We start from the raw sequence: 23,020 nt of genomic DNA on the forward strand, positions 1-23,020 counted from the left end.
TTTTTTTTTTAAGTTTATTTTTATTTATTTATTTTGAGAGAGAGAGAGAAGAGCAGAGAGAGAGAGACAGAACCCCAAGGAGGCTCCACACTATCAGCACAGAGCCTGGACGAGGGGCTCAAACTCATGAATCTTGAGATCATGAACTGAGCTGACATCAAGAGTTGGATGCTTAGCCTACTGAGCACCCCTGGTTTAATTCTTAAACAGATGTTTTAGTGACATTAAAGAGTCTCATATTTAATTTAGGGATGATTTTTATCAAACAACTCATTTGAAAGGAATCATTGCATAAAAAGTACTTTATTCTACATAGATTTGGAATTGGAATCTTTAAAAAAGATAATGTGAAAAACATTTTTGTTTCATTTTTTGAAAATGCATACATTTTGGGGGCGCCTGGGTGGCGCAGTCGGTTAAGCGTCCGACTTCAGCCAGGTCACGATCTCGCGGTCCGTGAGTTTGAGCCCCGCGTCGGGCTCTGGGCTGATGGCTCGGAGCCTGGAGCCTGTTTCCGATTCTGTGTCTCCCTCTCTCTCTGCCCCTCCCCCGTTCATGCTCTGTCTCAGAAATAAATAAATGTTAAAAAAAAAAAATTTTTTTTAAATAAAAAAAAAAAAAAGAAAATGCATACATTGTGAAATGGTTACCACTGTAGAGGCACCTGGGTGACTCAGTCAGTTAAGCATCTGACTTCGGCTCAGGTCACCATCTCACAATTTGTGGGTTCGAGCCTCATGACAGACTCTGTCCTGACCGCTCAGAGCCTGGAGCCTGCTTCAGATTCTGTGTCTCCCTCTCTCTCTGCCCCTCCTCCACTTGCACTCTGTCTCTCCCTCTCAGAAATAAATAAACATTAAAAAAAATTTTTTTTTAAAGAAAGAAAAGAAAGGGCAGCCAAGGGAACCTAACCTGTAGTCTTATGGAGATGGTTAATGGAACATGGCATCTGGAGGGACGAAATAGATCGGGTAGCCTACAAGGGTAATCCTTTATACATGATCCAAAGAGAGCAAGAAAAGATAAGCAGGGGGCTGAGATCTCCCCTTCTCCACAACTGTAATCCCATGCCCAGTTTCCAGAGTTGAGCCTCTTTTCAGACCCAAGACTCACTGACTGAAAAGATGGTTGGGTTCCCAGGGAAAAGATCACTGCAATATTTCAGCAAGTGTGAGAAGTAATGAGTCCCCCGATATTTTTCTAAAGGGACCTGTGTGCATTTACTCAGAGGGATGTACATTGGAGAAAGAGAAATACCCAGATATGTCTCCCACTTGTGCATGCGCACTCTCTCTCTCAAAAATAAATAAGTAAACATTAAAAAAAAAATGGTTACCACAGTCAAGCTAATTAACATATCCATCACCTCACCTAGTTACCATTTTCTTTTTTGTAGTGAGAACTTTAAAGATCTACTCTTAGCAATTTCAAGCATACAATGCAATATTATTAACTGTACTCCCCATGCTCTCCAGTAGCTCTCCAGAACTTGCTCATCTTATAACTCTAAGTTTAAATCTACTTTTGACATCTAATGATGGTGATGTCAACATGAAGAAATGTCCTGGGTGACTATAACTCTTCCCCATCCCACCTCAGTCCCCCCAGATAAATATAGTTTCAAGACACATACCTAATTTGCCCTGCCACTAAGTACTTCCTATGTTGAAATTTTTGGAACTGCCGTTTTCTTATGTTGTTTTATTTAGATTTCTATAAAAAGCACTTTGAAATTTTTTTGAAGTGACATTCAAAAGAAAAAGTGGTTTATTTGCGTTAAAATACCTGACCTTTGAATTTTGTTTAATTTCCAATTTATTCAGAATATATTCCACCACAAGTCTTGAACATTAGCTTAAGGTTGCAGCAGTACCTTGTAGGATTTACACCATATGTCTTGAACCTGTGTCATCTAGGGAGGAGATAACTAAAGCTCTAAGGTCAGTTCAGTGGCAAAGAAAGATAAGAAGCTAGTAATATCCCACAATTGTATTGGTAGCTCAACTTATTGAAATGTAAATTTATGTCTGAAATAGTAATAAAGAATATGGGTTTGTAGTTTGTATGTCTTTGTGGTTTTTTTTTTTTATTTTATTTTCCTCGGAATTTATTTTTATTGTATTTTACAAAAGTATCAGTCTGTGATAGATTGGAAACAGGAAAGAAAAATAAAACTGGTCCTTCCATATAGGTGGTTTGAGAAGCACTGAACTCCATCTACGTGATAGCTCCACACAGTGGAGCACTATGCCAAGGTTAAAAACAGAGAAGAAGAAAATAAAAGAGAGATGGCTATTATTTGTGTACTTCAGTGGAATGATTTCCAGGATTTGATGGGATTTGATGGTATAAATATCTATATATATAGATACATTTTTTTTTTTAACAGTAAAGACAAAGGTGTATACTATGTTATTTATCTAAGGGGGCAGATAGGAATCTTTATGCATATTTGCTTATATAAAGCAAAACAACGGTGGGGCACCTGGGTGGCTCAGTCAGTTAAGCATCTAGCTCGTGGTTTCGGCTCAGGCCATGATCTCACGGTTCATGGGTTTGAGCTCCATGTTGGGCTCTGTGCTGACAGTATGGAGCCTGCTTGGGATTCTTTCTCTCTCCTTCTCTTTTCTTCCCCAGCCCCACTTGTGCACATGCTCACGTGCTCTCTCTCAAAATAAATAAACTTAAAGCAAAACAATGGTAAGTTAATTTTTTTTAACAGTTGCCTGTGAAGGGGGAGAATAAAGAGGAATAGGAACAGACTTCTTTGAAGGTACATTGCTGTGTGAATTTGACTTTGGAGCCATGCAGATATTTTACATATTTATAAAACTGTATTTAGTGTTTGCAAAGCAATGTCAAAAAAGAAATGGTAAAATAAATCAAATTCACCTAAATATGTAGTTGGTGTTCTAACCACAAAGAGAAATTATGCCAGGTGAACAAACCCTTAAAACTCTTCAATGTTGCTATTGGTATTCTGAGACTCTTGTGCATAGAGTGAGGGATGAAGCAAATTGGTAATTACATTGGTGTCACTGATTGCTAGTGTGGGGAAAAAAAATACAGATGTAAGATCAAGGAGATGAAGTTAAAAACCCTGTCGTCCTAATTTTGAATTGGACGTATCATTATGGTGGCTCAGTCAGTTAAGCATCCAGCATCCACCTCTTGATTTCGGCTTAGGTCATGATCTTGCAGTTCGTGAGTTCAAGTCCCACGTGCTTGGATTCTTTGTCTCTCTCCTCCTTTCTCTGTTGCCCTATAACACTTGCTCTCTCAAAATAAATAAACATTTTAAAAAAAGTATCAGTACAAATTCATGACATAGTGTATCTCTTTGAATATATGTACATGCAAATAAATACATATTTACTAGCTTACTCTACCAGAAAGGCTTAGAAACAGCGATGTCTCCAGTAGCAATGAATATCCTTTTCTTTTTTTTTAAATTTTTTAAATTTATTTTTGAGAGAGAGGGGGCAGACAGAGAATCCCACGCAGGTTCTGCACTGTCAGCACGGAACCTGAAGCAGGGCTCGAGCTCACCCGAAGCGGGACTCAAGCTCATCTGAAGTGGGGCTCGAGCTCACCCGATGTCGGGCTTGAACTCATGAACCCTGAGATCATGACCTGAGCCGAAACTGGATGCTTAACCAACTGAGCCACCCAGGTGCCCCAGCAATGAATATCCTTAATCGAAGATTCCAGTCACAGACTACCATTTTCTGCTGTAAGGATCCAGGACTCTTGGAGAAATGGGTGATGTCAGGTCCATAGCAAGAATTGAACAAGATGAACCCAGAACAGCTTTTCTTGTCAGTAAGCAAGGAAGTTATCAAAGACTAATAGGGTGATGTTAGAAGGATTCAGGAACCAACCTGGATAGTATCCCCAATGGTCAAAGATGGGCAATTTGAACATTAATAAGAATAATAGCTACAGTGGGCTGAAACATCAAATATATATTTAATATATTTAAAGTAATGATACTTTAAAACAAAAAAAATTCATTATTTACCTTTGAAGAATTACTGATGTGCTTCGTTATTTGTAAAATGGTAAATAAAGGAAAGAAATAAACGTTATTCTTGATTTTCCTGTATAACTTCACAATACATATATGCATATGCTCAGAAGGAAGATAAAGACTGGAAGGATATATACCAACATACTAGTGAAATGGTTGTTATCTTTGGTTACTGGAATTACAATTGTTCTTTTATTATATTTCATGGGGTTTGTTTCCTGTAGTTATCCTGTAATAAAATATAATTAAATATAAAGCTATGAAGTTTTAAGTTTTCCTTTAGATTACCTGATTACTGTTTTCATATTTTCTGATTTACTTCTTTAGGCCTTCAAACAAGTTAGAAATATGGGAGGATCTAAAGATAATAAGTAAGTCTACCTACTCTATGTGACAGCACATTATTAATATATTTACAAAGGGAAATATTTATACTCTATTACATGGATGACTCTTGTTTACCCCACAGAGTTGTTGCGGTATTAAATAATTCTCCCAAAGCAAGTTGATCAATATTTGGTCATAGAAAGTATTCAGTAAATGCTAGTGGTGGTGGTAATATTACTGTTGATATTGTTATGGTACGTAAACCTGTCCTAGACTGCATATGCCTACATTAGGTACTGGTGGATGCACTATTACGGTTTGTTTGATATGAAATTTATTGTCAGACTGGTTTCCATACAACACCTAGTGCTCATCCTAACAGATGCCCTCCTCAATGCCCACCCCCCACTTTCCCCTCTCCCCCAGCCGCCACCAACCCTCAGTTTTCAGTTTTTAAGAGTCTCTTATGGTTTGGCTCCCTCCCTCTCTAACTTTTTTTTCCCCCTTCCCTTCCCCCCATGGTCTTCTGTTAAGTTTCTTAGGATCCATATAAGAGTGAAAACATATGTTTTAAGGGAAGTTTTTACTCTCATCCAGATAGTAACTTTACTTTGACATTGTATGCAAAATTTCATTAGTGATGAAACTTTGAAATAAAGAGCTGCCCTGGGGCCCCTACTTACATACACACACACACACACACACACACACACACACACGTCTCAGAACTTTATGCCACCAGTTATTCTTACATTTTCCCGTCTATTCATCTAATCCTTCTCGACTGAATCATGCTTAAGCTTTACCTATTTAAAAATAAATTAGACCTTTATTCAGCCACCCCTTATATACTACCAAAGACTTCTACATTCCCTTTTCTTCACTCCCACTCATTTTTTCTCCACTCATTGTTTGACACACTACAGCCCGGCGCGCACCTCTGTGTCTCCACCCAACAGATCTCACAAGCATCAGCGGTAACTGGACACTTTCCTCCTTCTAGACCTCTTGGCAACAGTCAATAAACTTATTCTTTCCTCTGTTTTGAACACTCTGTCCTAGGCTGCTGTGAAGCCTAGTCTCTGGGTATCCCCCATCTATACCTTTTTCCAGCCCTTAGATGGGCTCATCCTCCTTTACCTGCATTGCCGTCTGGAGTCCTTCCATACACAGCCCTCTCAGGGCTCTCAGCTAGCTCCCAGCCATACTCTCAGCTAGCTCCCAGGACCACTCAGAGCTTTGAGGCTGCAACTCTTAGTGTTTCCCAGTCCTTCCTTGTTCTCCTTTCTAAGCTAACAATATATATATAACCTTTCACTTAATATATTGGTTATTGTTTCAATTAAGAGATCATATCTAATTTACATTAAGCAACCAAGTTGTAAGGAAATAGACTATGAATATTTTGAATTGATATATTTTTGTCCTTAAAACATTTACAAATCTATTTTTAAAGTCATGTTGTGAGAAAATAACCATAGAGTTAGTTTGTCATTTTACACATGTTTGTTTTCATAATAGTACCAAATGGTTTTCTTCTCTCTGTGAAGGTTTCACAAGAAGTATCGTAGCAGTATACAGTACTTGTATGCTGGTTGTTCTTTTGCGAGTCCAGTTAAACATAATCGGTGGATATATTTACCTGGATAATGCAGCAGTTGGCAAAAATGGCACCGTAAGTTTAATAGACCTTCGTAGATACTGCCCTTTTTCCCAAGAGGTTCAAAATTTAACTGAATATTACTTATCTTGACAATTTCCATAAAATATATTTTTTTTCTTTTTTAAACAGTTTATTTATTTATTTTGGAGGGAGAGGGGCAGAGAGAGAGGGAAAGATGGAATCCCAAGCAGGCCCCACACTCAGCCCAATGGACCCTAAAGCAGGGCTGTATCCCACAACAGCGAGAGTATGACCTGAGCCAACATCAAGAGTCAGACACTTGACTGACTGAACCACCCAGGCTCCCCTCTAAAATACATATCTTATGTTTCATGTGATCGTAAACTTTTATATTATTTATTTACTAGTAATATTGGGTGATTTAACCTTATTTCTGTTTTGTACAGACAGTTCTTGCTCCCCCAGATGTCCAACAGCAGTATTTATCAAGTATTCAACACCTCCTTGGAGATGGTAAGATTCTTATGTGTGACCTGGAAAATAATTTTAATTTGTTCATTTGTGTTTTTGAGGAATTCAAAAAGTGAACAAGACTTTTATGTTTGTTTTTATTTTAATAGGCCTGACAGAATTGATCACTGTCATTAAACAAGCTGTGCAGAAGATTTTAGGAAGGTAAGGCATTTTGCTGTGGCTTCTCTGACTTCCTGATTCTGGTGAATAAAAGAAAAATCAAAATTGTTCTAGTGAAGCTGCTGATTTGACAAATGGTGGTTTGTGAAATTCTTTGTAACCTGATACAGACACAGCCCTGGGATACTGCGTTGTGAATCCATTTTCTTTGTTAGTGTCAATCTTTTGATACTAAGGGGAAAGTTTTAATGTTTCATTGTTTATTGGTTGACTTCCAAACAAACCAGAAACATTTGGGTCAGAGATAAAAGACCTACTTTTAAATCTGCCTCTGAGCCTTTTGTCTTCCATTTGTATTAGCAGTATCTATAATTACAGTGGGCTGAAACATCAAATACATATTAAAATATATTCCAAGTGATGATACTTTAAAGATTCTTGTGAAATCTGCAGCAAGATTTGATGTGGCTCTGTGATAATGACACTGAACTGATGGCTGATTTTGTAATATACGGTAGTGATTTCAGTCAGCGCTGTCAGGTTTGACTAGATCTCAGAGAGCAACCTGTTAAGAAAAGAGTGCATAGCTTCAGTTTATCCTGTTTCCCTCTTCTCTGTTTCTAGTGTTTCTCTTAAACATTCTTTGTCTCTCCTGGACTTGGAGCAAAAACTCAAAGAAATCCGAGATCTCGTGGAGCAGCATAAACCTTCTTCTTGGGTTAATAAAGACGGATCCAAATCTTTGTTATGCCGTTATATGATGCCAGACGAAGAAACTCCATTAGCAGTTCAGGTGATTAATTCATAACCATTTACCTAAACCAGTTACTCTGAATTTTCAAAAGTTTTCTACTGTCCCTTGAAATTTAGAATTCTGAGGCTCTTGAAAGGTAATTGATTTAAAACCATGTATTTCAGGGGCACCTGGGTGGTTCAGTCGGTTAAGTGTCTACCTCTTAGTTTAGGCTCCGGTCATGATCTCACAGTTGTGTGGGTTTGAGCCCCGCATGGGGCTCTGCGCTGACGGCACAGAGCCTAGTTGGGATTCTCTCTCCTCTCTCTGCCCTTCCCCTACTAGCGCTAGCTGTCTCTCTCAAAATAAACAAATAAACTTTAAAAGATAAATAAGTAAAGCCCTGTATTTCATTTACTTCAAACTTCATTAATTTAGAAAACAAACAGCAATTATGACTAATTTCTACTTAGAAACATAATTTTAGCTTAGATAGTCAGATTTTTATTGAGTATTAGTTATGTGATAGACACCATGATGGATGATTCATATATAAAATGAACAAGACACATATGTTCATTATATTTGGGGAATACAGGAGACAAATTCAGTTCATATGGCTAAACCGTATTTATAAGAGATGCGGTAACGGAGGATATAGCTGATAGCTGGGGCAAGATCATGAAGAGCTTTGTATGCCAAGATGAAGAGTCCAAACTTCAGTTTATAGACAAAGATCCATTTTAATCAGGCCACTACCACAATTCCACGATCTGCTTTTTAAAATGAAGCAGTGATGGCAGTATCAAAATAGACGGAAGGGAGTTCTAGTCATCCAACTGAGAAACAAAGAAGGCCTACTCTGACAGTTACCATTTATGGTGTTGCTACACACTGGTGTGTCCTGGGAAGTTGTGATTTAAATTACTCATAGACGAAGAATAAGAAAGAGGTGCCTGGGTGGCTCAGTGGCTTGAGCATCTGACTCTTGATTTTCCTCCCAGATCCTGATATGTGCTGGGCACGCAGCTTGCTTGGGCTTCTCTCTCTGCTTCTCCCTCTGCCCCTCCCCAGCTTGTGTGCAAAATAAACAAACAAGAAAAATGTCAAAGATTGCAGGCTATAATATCTCATTTTTTATTAATTATTGGGGGTTTTTTTCATATGTAATTGGGTTATACCCATTCTTTACAGTTAAGAGAAGGATGTCTTATTTCACAAACCAGAGAGGCTCCTAAGCCATGCCTTAACCTAGAGACTCCATTAGAACAAATATTGCCATGGTTTTCCTTGCCTGCTGTTTTTTCCTCCCCTAGATACCCCAAAGGTAGACCTGTTTGGGTGCTCAGAGACCCTACCTTCATGAGTAGGCCAAATAAAGGTTGCTGCCATTTGAGGGAACCCTGTGACCTACAGGATAGAGGCTAAACTGAACAAACAGAATGGATAGAACAGAATTAATGAAAGAAATAGGAGAAAACTTACTTACAAATTAGAATCTCAAGGACATGCAATGAGAGTATTAAAAAAACTTTCTGGAATGATAAAACAGTTTCCAAATTTTAAAATTCAACAGTGGAAGTAAAAAAAAAAAAAAAGATTCAAAAGAACAGTTGAAGAAAGGAATGACAGACCAGATCTTACCTGTACTGAATTAAACCCTGAAACTTTAGATCAAAAGGGCACACAGAGCTCCAGACTAGACTAGACTTGATGAAAAAAGACACACATTTTAATAAAATGTTTTACCAATAAAAGAAAAAAAAAAATGCCAGGCCTCTGCAACCTGAAAAGACAATCGTTTTCATTGTAAATATATTCTAGAAATGTGTTCAAGAGGGGCCAGATAAACAAGGATCTTATAAAGTATAATTTTACTTTGACTCATTTTTTTAGTACAGTTGACACACAATGTTACATTAGTTTCACATGTACAGCATAGAGATTCCACAAATTTATACGTTATGCTGTGTTCACCAGAAATATAACTACCTTCTGTCCCCATATATCCCTATGGGAGCATCATTGACTATATTCTTTATGCTGTGCTTTTTATTCCCGTGACCTACTTATTCCATAACTGGAAGCCTATATCTCACACTGACCTTCACCCATCTTGCCCAACCCCTCACCACCCTCCCCTCTGGCAACCATCAGTTTGTTCCCTATATGGTCTCAGTTTATGTCAGTTTTTTCTCTATAAAGGTCTGATTGTGCTTTTTATTTATTCATTTTTTTATATTCCACATGTGAGGGAAATTATATGGTATTTGTCTTTCTTAGTCTGACTTATTTGACCTAACATAATACCCTCTAGGTCCATCTGTGTTGTCTCAGGTGTCACAGTCTCATCCTTTTATGGCTGTGTAATATTCCATTGTGTGTATGTATAGAAATATTGTATGAGCAAATAATTCTATTGGGTATTTACCCAAAGAAAATAAAAACACTAATTTGAAAAGATAATATGCACCCCTATGTTCATTGCAACATTATTTACAATAACTAAGATACTAACTCATGTTTTAAATAGTACTTACCTGTACACATGAACTTCTCCAGTTTGTTTTTTTTTCTTAGTTTAACATTTCTTCATTGTTGATAGAACATAGACTTGTAGATTTTCTGAACTCTTGGGGTTTATTAATATGATTACTGTCATCATACCTGTACTAATATTTGAAACCCTAAAGTATGGCATTTTAATTTCACAGGCCTGTGGGCTTTCTCCTAGAGATGTCACCACTATTAAACTACTCAATGAAACCAGAGACATGTTGGAAAGGTATGTATACTACTTGTAACAGAAAACGTGTTTCTATTCGAATGTACTTATGACCGTTTTTTAGTTTTTCCTGAACATATGCAACATGGTATCTTGTGAAAATTACATTTTGAATCTATTCCCCTGCATTTAGGTAGGATTTCCTAATTCTTTTATTAAGGTAATGAGAAAAATGGATTTTTTTCAAGATGCCCATGCCTTCCTCACCCACTTCCTTAGGCTAGAGAATCTGAAATACTAGTTGAGGGAGTGGAAGATAGTTAGCATTTATATTTTGAAAAAAAGCTTTCAGAGGTGATTCTGGTAGACCCAGTATGTAAGGAAATGTTTAACAACTAGCATTTAAAAACCAAACAGAACAGAAACTGAAATTATAGCTGCAGCCATTCTGACTACCAACTTGAAATCACTTGATACTGACTTGAGGAGTTGGGGAGTTGGGGAGAAATGCACTTGTGAGCTGGAGGTAGCCAGCTCCAGCTAATCCTCATGGTACCACATGTGTACATGTGCTGATCTATGTACACTGCTTCCCCCCCCCCCCCACACACACACACGCACACTCAATTTTGGGAGTTACTCCCCCTAGCCTTCTCAGGATAGACTATAATGTTCCTAAAACTGTGAGTGATAAAAATCTCACATCTTCCCTAAATTGAGTATTACTATTTTAAGTCACCCAGAACACAGCTAGGGTGTTAACAATGGAGAAAGCACCAGACTATGCATTAGGAGACTGGAAGACCTAGACTGAAGATGGACTTTCCTGTTTGTTAGCTATTCAGCCTCGGTGGAGCCACTTAACTCTCCGAGGTGGTTTTATCACTGGAGGATCTGGAAATTTCTTTTATCCTAAGGATAATTTAAGACCACTTTCTCCAGTTCTGTTTTCTGAGGAAATTATATCCTCTGCTTCTAAGATATTTTCATAATGTGATGAAAATCAACAAATTTCAAGGTTAACTCAGACTTTCTGCGATCGCCGTCTCCACATTTTTTCTTTTTTCTTTCTTCTTTTTTTCACATTTTTTCTTACTCAGGTTTTCACCACCTCACTCCACGAAGTTTTAGAAAAGGTCATCAGTGATCTTTTGCCAAAACTGATCAACCTGTGATGTCCACCTTTTTTAACTTTTCTCTGATGATTAACACTGTTGATTAAGCCTTTCTTGAAATTCTTTTCTCGTGTGGCTTCCATAAGTGTCATTTCCTGATTTCTCTCCCTGTATTCAGATTATTTCTTCTAGTTTCCTCTATGTCCGTCTTTCTTGTAAACATTCGTTTTCCAAGGTATTTGTTCTTATTTCCTCCTCAGCTGCCCTAAGCAATTTCATACACGGCTTTAACTACTGTCTGTATGCTGATAATTCCCAGATGGATAGCCCCTAGCCCACCACTCCCATGAGCTGGTCTGGTTTAAGATTTCTGCATTTCAAAGATCAAACTAATCTGTTGAAGTAGGCATTTTCTAACTTTAATAGCATATGTATATTATTCTTTATATCAAAGAGGTTTTGTGAGATACTAACGTAGCATAACAAAAAGAGCTTGAACTTTAAAAACAGAAAGGCCTGGGTTCAAATTCTAGCTCCCCACTTACTAATTATATATACCTTTGGACAAATTTCTTCATCCCTAAGTATCCAGTTTCTCACCTGTACATGATGCCAAAATTTTCTGAGATGTCATGATAGAATATGTGAAGCAAACCAGTATCTGTGACTATGATTCTTCTTCAGGAGTTCCTTGAAGAGAAGTAATACTGTTACTGAAATTCTTGAAAACACATTGTAGAAAGTGCTGAATAATAAAAGAAAATCTAGCAAAATGGATGCAAATTCTCGTTTTGTTGTGCTAAATAATAAACTTCCTTTTTATGCTTAATTTTTAAAGATTAACCCCTTGATATATTCTTAACAGCGTTTTAGGCTATAAAAAGTAGGTTGTGACTAGAAATGTTGGTGGCTGTCAAAGATAACAACATACTTATTGAATTTATTTCCTTTTCCACTGAGAATCTAAAACGCAATCTATCCTTCTTTTTTGTGTAGTCCAGATTTTAGTACAGTTTTGAATACATGTTTAAACCGAGGTTTTAGCAGACTGCTAGACAACATGGCTGAGTTCTTTCGACCTACTGAACAGGAACTGCAACGTAGCAACTCCATGAGTAGGTAAGATGACATAAAATGTTGTGAGTAATGAAGGCTCTAACAGAGGAGTGCTTTGGATGTGTTTTTGTTCCAGGTAATAAAAAAATCATAGAGGATAAATTTGATCATTTTCAACAAATTAAACTCCCTTAAACTAATGACTCCTTCATTAGTAGAAACTCCTTCTGAATTCAGTATTAAAAACCTCATTTCTTCCCAAAATTTTGCCACCATATAGAAATACTTAGGTTGTCAAGCTGACTTTCTGCAGGCCAAATCCCAATTCTTAGATTGTTGGGTTTTTTTTTAACTCTTTAGAATATAAAACTGAAAATATATTTAAGTACTGCAAGCCATAATTGGCCTACGTAATTCAGTAGTTTGGCCATTATGATAAGCAGGCATTCTTGTTATAGATTCCTATTTCATGAATTATCTCCTACTTTTACAACAACATAATGTATTCATTTTTAGCTCTTCTTGTAAGATTGGGAGTATTTAGTGTAATTGTTAGTAATTTTAATCATAATTATTTCTAAGTCATGCATTCATTCTGCTAAAATGTATCATATGGTTTTATTATATCCTTATCTCAGCATGAGTACCTTGGCTCTCCTATTAGAATTTATACTCTTTAATAACCTGCTTTGAAGTTTTTTATATTAAACTCAGAAAATAATAGCTACTAAATCAATGTTAACTGACTATAAATTGGTCCATTAAAATTAAGAGAAACAGTAAGTGATATGATGTATGTGCAATATCCAATTCAATTCTTAAATACATAGGGCAAGAAATTATTCATTTCTTTGGAACCCTTCTTTATTGCATAAAAAGAATAATTTCCAATTAGCATTGAGGATTTGGAATGCTTACAACCATAAAATGTATTTTCTGAGACAACTTAAATATCACCCTAAAATCTTTTTTAGGAACTCTTTTAAGTGATACAAAAATAAATTTCAGCCCCTATATACTTCCCTAAATCAAAGTGCTCTGATTAATAAAACTTCACTATAATCTCTACCTAGCAAGGTATTAGTTATTTCCTGAGTAGTGATAAAGAATTATAACAGTTGTTTTACACAAGTACTTGATTTTATACACTGAAGAGTTATAAAAAATGTGTTATAACCACATAGCCATTGTAGTCTTCTTGTTTGAACTCCCTATAGTACTCACTACTGTACTTTCCTGTACAACCTACATTTTTCACCTAGAACGGGAATCGTATTCCTCAGTTATATTTTAAGCCTCCTGACAAAGTCAGAAACTATTTTATGCCCTTTCATATTTCGTTACATATTCTAAGTATTCAGTAGATATTTCCTAGCTTAAGTTTTTTTCTTTTCTATATCGATAACCTACTTTATACTCCATGACTTAATACTAGAAATATTTTCATTATGCCTACTGTTGTTCCTATTGTTTAACATGTTGTGAAAGTTCTAGCCATTACAATAAGCCAAGAAAAAATATTTCCAATTATCGGTAAAGAGACAAAATATCATTAATTATGCGTACTCCAGTTAATGATGCAGAACCCTCAGTTGATTCAAGAGAATCAACTGAAAAGTGATGCTAACTAATAAAAACAAATTATATATGGGTGTATGTATTATATATGTGTATACAGTAAAACCCTGGATTGCAAGTAACTTGTTCTGAGAATGTTCCGCAAGATGAGCAAACATTTCTAATAAATTTTAACTTGATAAACGAGAGATGGTACGTGACACTGAATGTCACATGATCACAGCTGAGCCAATGGTTCTTGAAATTCATTTTGATATATGAGTGCTTTGGATTACAAGCATGTTTCTGGAACAAATTATACTTGCAAACTAAGGTTTTACTGTATTCTTGTATATACTACATATAGTATATGCACATAATATATTCAAGAAATGATTAGAAAAGTAAGCGATAAGTATACTTTCCCTATAAAATATATAAGGTGCAATTATTAGAATAATATGTTATTCATAATAGATAAACCATTGAGACAGGATGTAAAATCCAGAAACAGGCTCAAAAATATACAGGAGGATATTAGTACATGATGAAAGTGAGGAAGAGATGTGTTATTTAGCAAATGATAGTAAGACAGATTAGTCATTTTACAATGACTGATGTAAATTAATAATAATAATAATAAAGTTAGACTCTTTGGTACCATACAGATAGCCAAAAAAAATTCAAGAGGTTTAAACGATAAAAACATAAATGAATATGGAGCACCTGGGTGGTTCAGTTGGTTAAGTGTCTTACTTCAGCTCAGATCATGATCTCACGGTTCATGAATTCGAGCCCCACATTGGGCTCTGTGCTGACAGCTGGGGCCTGGAGTCTGCTTCAGATTCTTTGTCTCCCTCTCTATCTGTCCCTCCCCTGGTTTCTCTCTCTCAAAAATAAACAAACATAAAAAACATAAATGAACAGATGAATATTTGTCAGAGCTCAAGATGGAGAAAGCTCTTCTAAGAATGAAAGTAAAGAACTTTACAAAAGAAAATGATAGGTGTGGCTGTAAAACTTTAAACTTACAGATCAAACAGTTTTTATTAGCTTTATAACTGCTATTGAACGCAAATGATATGTTGGTGGAAATGTTTGCAAACTGTGTATATTATACAAAGAGGTTAATAGCATTGTGGACATATCAGTTAAGGAAGGAAACACACAAAGAAGAAATGGCCATAGACATGAACTCAGAAGAGAGGAGACAGAGATGCCAGTTTGTCCATTCATCTGGCATCTATTTGTTGAACAACTACTATGTATCAAGCACTGAACTAGGTCTCTGTCCTCATGGATCTTACAATCTAGTAGGAGAAATAGACAAACAGGTGTACAAACTATGATAAGTATTAGAAGGAAAAGAACATATGATAAAAGTATTTGAACAAACATGGAATGTCATGCAGTTCCCCTGAGGAAATAATTTGAACTGAGAATTAAAAGATGAGCATTAAATATGGCCTTGGACTAGAGCGAGGCAGTTGACATTTAGGGCAGAAGCCACAGGGCAAAGACTTTGAAAAGTGGAGGACCGAGGTACACTTGAGGACCTGGAAGAAGCTGGTGTGGTAGCTGAACAGATGGAACTAGGAGAAGGGTGATGTGAGACCAAGTTGGAGAATTCAGCACATACAGATCATGGTTGTCAGCTTGAGAATGCTGGGAAGCCACTAGAGAAGTGGCAGGAGAGTGATATGATGGGACTTACATTATAGAATCACTTAGATTGCTTTATGGAGAAGGAAACTTTACTAAGTGCTGGGATAAAATACGGTTAGTAAAATAGCCACTGTACCTAACCTCACAGACCTTGTACGGTAGTGGTGTCTTCAGTTTCTAATGAAGAAAAAGTAATATACAAAGAGAGACATCAAACATGTAAACAAAAACATGACATTCTGAAAAATGCTACCAAGAAGGAGAATAATGCCTAATTTTCTCAGGAATGCATAAATCTCTGCACTCCTGTTTTCTTTTTATCCATTGCCTCAAATCTCAGCATAGAACACTGGTTAGATTAGCATATGGTTACACAGCATAGCTTCAGCATTTTCATGATGTTTGAAAGGAAATTTCTGGGGTAGCCTGAGGTGTGAAGTATTATGTTTAACATAATAAACCTGAGTATAACTCACATAAAAATTATTTCATATTTGTTTCCAAAGTGTTTCATCATTTAACAGTCATTGTATCACACATAATCACACCAACATTTATTCATTTATTCACCCAACTTACTGTAAGTGATTGTTGAGCACTTACAAGTTAGGTCACTGCTATAGTCCAGACAAAAGAAAATGCTTAGCCTTGACTAGGTTTGACAATGGGGAGAAGTAGACACACTTAAGAAATTTTAGGATGGGGTGCCTGAGTGGCTCAGTCGGCTAAGCGTCCGACTTCAGCTCAGGTCATGATCTCACGGCTCGTGAGTTTGAGCCCCGCGTCGGGCTCTATGCTGACAGCTCAGAGCCTGGAGCCTGCTTCAGATTCTATGTCTCCCTCTCTCTCTGCCCCTTTCCCACTCACACTCTGTCTCTTTGTCTCAAAAATAAATAAACATTGAAAAAAAAAATTTTTTTTTAAGAAATTTTAGGATAGTCTGGGGTGCCTGGGTGACTCAGTTGGTGAAGCATCTGACTTGGTTTTGGCTCAGGTCATGATCTCACAGTTGTGAGATTGAACCCCATGTCGGGCTCTGCACTGACAGTGGGCAGCCTGCTTGGGATTCTCTGTATCCTTCTCTCTGCCCCACCCCCACCCATGTTTGTTTTCTCTCTCCCTCTCTCTCTCTCTTTCAAAAATAAACATTAAAATTTTTTTAATAAGTGAATAAATAAATTGTCACAGCTAGAGGATGAATTACTTTTTATAATCATTAAAAAATAGATTAAAACTTTGGTGAAGAACTTTTAATAAGATGGAAAATGTTCATAACTTTAATAGAAATACAAAACAATATTGCTGGGAAGTTAGAGTCTTGTGTTTAAAAAAACAAACAAAAGGGGACCGCGTGTGGCTGTCAGTTGAGTGACGCTAGATTTCAGCTCAGGTCATGATCTCACAGTTCCCAGGATCGAGTCCCACGTCCGGGCTCTGCACTGACAGCAAAGAGCCTGCTTGGGATTCTCTCTCTCCCTCTCTTTGTCCCTCCCATACTAAGGCACATGTTCAGTCTCGCTCTCTCTCAAAAATAAATAAGCTTTTTTTAAAAAGCACAGATATGTATAAAAATTACTGGAAGAAGTTAACCATGATGTCAGTTGCAGTTGTTATTTCTAAGGGGTAGAATTATGCATGGTTTTTATTTTCTTCTTAATACATTTTGTGAATACTCTTCAGTTACTATATTGCGTTATAATTAAAATGTTAAGATCCTGTGAGATAATTTCAGAAAATAATTATTACTATGATGATTTTTCAGTCTTTCCAGTGTCAGCCTGCCATTAGCTAAGATAATTCCAATAGTAAATGGACAGATCCATTCAGTTTGCAGTGAAACACCTAGTCATTTTGTTCAGGTAAGAAGAAAGCTTGGAGGTATTATTTAAAAACATTGTATTTTTGGTTGTGGTTATATTGGTCTGACATAAAATTACATTTCTCTCCTGTGGTATTTGTTCAAAGAAACCAAAACTTAAATCACATGTAGAGTGTGGTAGAATGCCCCATGAGAACAAAAATATAGCAATTTATGAGGTTGGAAATATCTTTCCCCATATTCTAGTCCAACACCAGTTAGACTACATTTTACATACATTCTGGTTGGCATTAAACTATGTTAGTAATAAGATTGAGTTATGAGACCGTGATCTAGTTCCTCAAATTTTGAGGAAAACTAAAAAATTGTCTTGGAGAAGTAAAGCATTTTAGTATTAATAAATATGACTATTAAGAATGCACCAATAGGGGCGCCTGGGTGGCGCAGTCGGTTAAGCGTCCGACTTCAGCCAGGTCACGATCTCGCGGTCCGTGAGTTCGAGCCCCGCGTCGGGCTCTGGGCTGATGGCTCAGAGCCTGGAGCCTGTTTCCGATTCTGTGTCTCCCTCTCTCTCTGCCCCTCCCCCGTTCATGCTCTGTCTCTCTCTGTCCCAAAAATAAATAAACGTTGAAAAAAAAAATTAAAAAAAAAAAAGAAAAAAAAAGAATGCACCAATAATCTGCTCATGAAAAGTTCCGTAGACAGTACTACCTAAAACTCAGTCCTTCCTTAGAAAACCATTTTGGAATGCATTAAGTAAGGCAAATATTATTGAAATAAGAACTCTGGACCCACACAGTTTTTTCTGGGTCACCTGCAACCAAGTTGCAATACTTTTAGAAGACTAAAACTTGTATTAGAATTAGAAACGTGTTTGCAATACACCTCAATTCCAAACTACTGCAGAAATGTACAGGGAGGAGACTGCAGGCTAAGTGTAAAGATGGCATCTTCTTGGTACCATGTGTCCCAGACAAGTTAGATTATCTTCTGTGTACTTTCTGCTTGGCAACATGAAAACTAAGACTACAGATTGTTTCTTTCTCTATATGGTGTCGTTACTGTGTCCTTTACATGCTTATTTTGCCTCACTGTTCTCTTCAATTGTCTTTGTCATCTCTGTCACCCATGACAGGCATTCATATTGCAGAAGGAAGAGGGAGTAAGGCTAATCTCATTTCGCTTAATTTAAGCTCAGATTTTATTAAAAACTTAGTTTAAAATTTTTAATTTCATATTAAATTAATTTTCACATGTATATCAGTGTGAGAAAAAAGTTTGTAACTTTTGGCACTTAAACCTTAACTTCACCTTTCTCCAGTTTCGTAAGAGTCTGGCTTCATCTGTAGGCTATTCATCTTGGCAGGCCAGTGGGAAATACAACCAGGCAAAATACACCACCTGCAGCTTGAAGGCTTAAGTAATTTATGTACCACAGTAATTAAAATCTGTATAATTGATAATGAAAACAAAAGAGTTCAATCTAATAAAAATACCATTGATATTAATGTTCAAAGATTTTTAGTGTGACTGAATGTAGGTTATATACTACACTATTGATTGACAAGTTCTTTTAAGCATAATCTCTATGTTAACTCATTTAACTATAAAATGCCAAGTTGTCTTTAGAGACTTTAACCATGAATTTGTTGAGGTCAAGACTGGTCTAAAGTTCACCTGAGTTTTCTGATACTTAAGAAACAGAGAACACTAAGGATAGATTCATTTTTCATTTACTGTTTCTCTGATGCCCAGAGAGGCACTTAAATGTTTCTGTGTCGTAGATCTTTTCACAATCTGGTGAAGCCTATGGACCCCTTCTCAGAATAATGTGTGTAAATGCATATCATAAAATACATAGGCTTTAAAGAAAGCCAATTAATTACATACAGTTTTCAAAATACTCTTTAAAATCAAATTTATGAAGTAGCAGTATTTCCTCCTTGTTCATGCATTAAATAACAAGATGTAATGGCAGTTCATGTATCTTCCACAATTATCATATGATGTGACAATGTCTTATTTCCACTGAAGACAAATGCATAGCATGTTACTGCTGTCACAGTTGTCAATTTCATAATTGAAAGAAATGCTAGATTTTAAAGGTTAATGAAAATAAAAATGTAATTCTTGTTTTTACATTCACAAATCCTTTAAGAACCCTTGTTCTGAAGTATATGTATGTAGTTTATGTTTGTGTATGCAGAACCCATGACATGCTACATACATTCTAGGTTAGATCTTCTAAAAAGTAACATACCTTACAACCATGTTATGTCAGCTTCCAGCCAAGGTACCTTTACACTTGTATCGTTAGTATTGTAATCATTTATGGAACAAATACTTACCCAGCACATGGCATACACAAGTCTGTTTGAAGACTGTTTTGGGTCTTCTTCTCAAAGTCACACTGAATACTTACCACACCCACCATTCCTCATACAAGAACCTAAGCAATAAGTATCTCCTAGAATTTCTTATGCGAAAAAATATTCCTTGCATTAAGTGATTTTCTTTTTGGCCTTACTGCCACAAAACTTAAAGCTAAATTTATTGCTTGATTGCAGAAATGGATTTAAATTATCTATACTTCTTACAAACTGTAATGTTTTATTGTCATCTTTGCTAGGATCTGTTGATGATGGAGCAAGTGAAAGACTTTGCTGCTAATGTGTATGAAGCTTTTAGTACTCCTCAACAACTGGAGAAATGATTTCTTTTCCTTCAAGAAAAACTACAATGGAATTCATTTACTTTTAAAAATACACTGAATGAATCAACTATATATAGGGTAATGATTTGTTACCGAAATGCCTAATAAAAATATATTCTTAATCAAAGTCTTCATTTCGTAATAAAATAGATTTATTTGGCATCTTAATATATTTTTTTAAAGTCATCAACAGACTAGTTTTTGTGAGCATATCTGAGCATACACAGTGCAGACATCAGAATTGTTAATACTTTGTTACACCATGGATATTAGTTCCAAACTGACAAAAAACTAATGTAGATACTTTTTTTTATATATATATATAATATGAAATGTAGTATACATTGACATTTATACAGAGGAAAAATCTGTTTGAGAAATAACTGTGAAGTTTAGAAAATGTACTATTTAATCATAAAGTTCACTGGACTATAATATACATGAATGAATCAGACTTTTCTCCCGTTACTCTTCAAAGGAATAAGTTATTTACCTTAGATGAACCTGATGAAGGACATTTCTTTTTATGGAAACCAGTGAATTTAACAACCATGATCAGTAATTTTTCATTACCATTGTTAACAATCCTTAGAAAATTACGTATTTGATTTAGAGGCTTAAATTGTGCTGTTGTTACTCAGCGGCTATTTTTAGCTATAGTTTCAGCATTTGTATGTAAATAATTTTAACTTACTTTGTATTGATTTTGAGCACAGTATATACCTTATTGCAATAAAATATTTTAGTAAAATATGGTTTTGTTAATACTTTACAGCCATTAATTTATTTGTCCTATAGCATTTTTGCTGTTACTTTGGGAGAATATGCTAGTTTTCAAGTTTTATTTTAACTAGTAATATAATTGATGCTTTAGTTTTTCTGTTTAGAAAAAATGAATAGCATTCCTTTCTGAAGAGAAACAATTCATCGTCTCTAGTAAATCTATATTCTGTATTTATAATTAAGGGTAATTAGGCAGAAATAAATGAATTGTTGCATATCATTAGTGTATTAGATATATTTTCGGTAACATAAGAATATTGTCAGTGACATCGCTTTATGTTCCTCCAACAGAGGAACAATGTTTAAAAAAATGTAATGTCTACAATGTTTAAAAAAAGAAAGAAACAGATGTAAAAGTGTTGCAGATAGCAAATATTTCTCTTCCAAATTTGACAGAAAATAGTGATGTTATTTTCTAATAGCGTGGAGGAAAAACTGCATTTTGGAAAATTAGTGAATGTGTATGTAATAGGGCCTGCATCTCTTGCAGCAGTATTAACCCAGGATTTCATCCAAAGAATATTTGAGACTGAACAGGTGTGGCCTTGTAAAAAAAAAAAAAAAAAGGATCGTATTCTGATCAGCTGACAATTTTCACCTGGAGTCAACTGCGTCTGTGGTGCCGTGGCAGTTGAAGAGATGATCAGGTAAAACCCACATGCATTTGAAGCTAACTGGCCTTAGATATTACAAATGTGTCTTCAGCTAGTACAATAGGACCAATAGTTTGGTTAATCCAAAGGTCACTTAAATAAAGCAGGGTATCTATCACACACAAAAAAACTTATTCTTAGATATTTTAACTTAAAATATAAATATTCTTTAGTTGCCACTTATTTAATCTAGGGACCAGGTCTTTTCTACCTTTTTCGTATGCGTCTGCTTTGAGGCACTCCTAACTCCTTCTTGTGCAGATCACGTGCACTACATTCCATTATATAATTGTGAGCCACCGATACAGAATGCTTGTAGGTTTTTGCTATATTTTCCTCCAATCTTTTAGAACTGTTTTGCCCACAATTAGCCAATATCTTTAAATTTTAAAACAGCAACACACTTTTTTTTTTTAAGATTTTATTTTTAAGTAGTCTCTACCCCCAACATGGGGCTCACACTCACAACCCTGAGATCAGAAGTCTCATGCTCCACCAACTGAGCCAGCCGGGTGCCCCTAAAAAAACAACACTTTTATCGAGTCTTTTCAAAGTTCAGCTTAGTTTTCACAGAAACTACAACTCTTCGCACTCACGTCATCAGTTTATATACTCATGATAACAAGTTCAACTGGCATAATCAGTTTGGTAACTATTAATTTCTTAGAGCCAATGTAACAAATTACTGCTAATTGGGTGACTTAACAGAAATTTCTCTTCTCACCATTCTTGATTTTGGACGTCCAAAATCAAGGTATCAGCAGGGCCATGCTCCCTCTGAAGGCTATAGGGAAGACTGTTCAATGCTTTCTTGACTCTCCCAGCCTCTGGTGGCCCAGGTGTCCCTTAGCTTGTAGCAGCAAACTTCGTCTCTGCCTCTGTCTTCACATGGCCTTCTCTGTGTGTCTGTGCTCTTTGTCTCATAAGAATACTCACTTAGGACCCACCCACGTACAGTATGATCTTGTCTCAATACTTAACTTTCGTTACATCTGCAAAGACGCCATTTCCAAGTAAGATCACCTTCTGAGCTTCTAGGCAGACGTGAATTGTCGAAGAATACTCTTCAGCCCCTATAGTAACAAACTCTACGCGACTTGGTAAACGCAGATTGCAGCAAGTGGAATTCAAAGCGAAGGGTGCACCAGATAGACACCTACTAACTGAAAGCCTGCAGCCTGCCCTAGGCACCTCCTTTTCTGAGGAGATGAAGACCATCAGTTTATCCCGTGAATTGGTTACATGGAGATTACTTAAAACTGCTTCTATTTTTTCTCCTTCAAACTTGTATAAATGTGTCTGTTACTGTGTATATATAAAAATTTTACATGAGCACTTATTTGCTTGGAAGATTTTATCTAACCAGATCGTTCACTTGCAAAATTGAACAGAAGATAAAACATCGGTCTTGTCTTCTGTTGTCCTGATTCATATTTATTTGAATAGCCTGAACTTTTACAGTAATTGTGTTGCTTGTATATGACACCTATGAGAAAATGAGATAGAATCTTACTAAAGTGATATCCATATTTAAAATATCAACATCTAGAGGCACCTGGGCAGCTCAGTTGGTGAAGCATCTGACTT

General features: G+C 36.2%; 1 protein-coding gene across 3 annotated transcripts in view; it reads left to right on the forward strand.

The window, feature by feature from the left end:
• Positions 1–22,768, forward strand: part of PEX3 (peroxisomal biogenesis factor 3) — a 34,823-nt gene extending 12,055 nt beyond the window's left edge. Inside the window, exons 4-13 of one of the 3 annotated variants that reach the window (XR_015251605.1) lie at positions 4,358–4,401; positions 5,908–6,032; positions 6,428–6,494; positions 6,602–6,656; positions 7,239–7,407; positions 10,062–10,132; positions 12,184–12,306; positions 17,228–17,324; positions 19,914–20,075; positions 21,271–22,768. Coding sequence is in view for 1 of the 3 variants with exons in the window: in XM_086708039.1 (XP_086564165.1) it covers positions 4,358–4,401; positions 5,908–6,032; positions 6,428–6,494; positions 6,602–6,656; positions 7,239–7,407; positions 10,062–10,132; positions 12,184–12,306; positions 17,228–17,324; positions 19,914–19,997 (835 nt within the window). In the remaining 2 variants the exon portion in view is untranslated. Of the gene's footprint in view, positions 1–4,357; positions 4,402–5,907; positions 6,033–6,427; positions 6,495–6,601; positions 6,657–7,238; positions 7,408–10,061; positions 10,133–12,183; positions 12,307–17,227; positions 17,325–19,913; positions 20,751–21,270 lie in introns of those variants that run through there. The other 2 variants (XR_015251606.1, XM_086708039.1) reach the window with 2 other exon arrangements.
• The last annotated feature ends 252 nt before the right edge of the window (positions 22,769–23,020 follow it).

The sequence above is a fragment of the Puma concolor genome, chromosome B2, assembly GCF_028749965.1.
Source record: "Puma concolor isolate L17-30 chromosome B2, mPumCon1.1.hap2, whole genome shotgun sequence".
NCBI classification, from domain to species: Eukaryota; Metazoa; Chordata; class Mammalia; order Carnivora; family Felidae; genus Puma; species Puma concolor.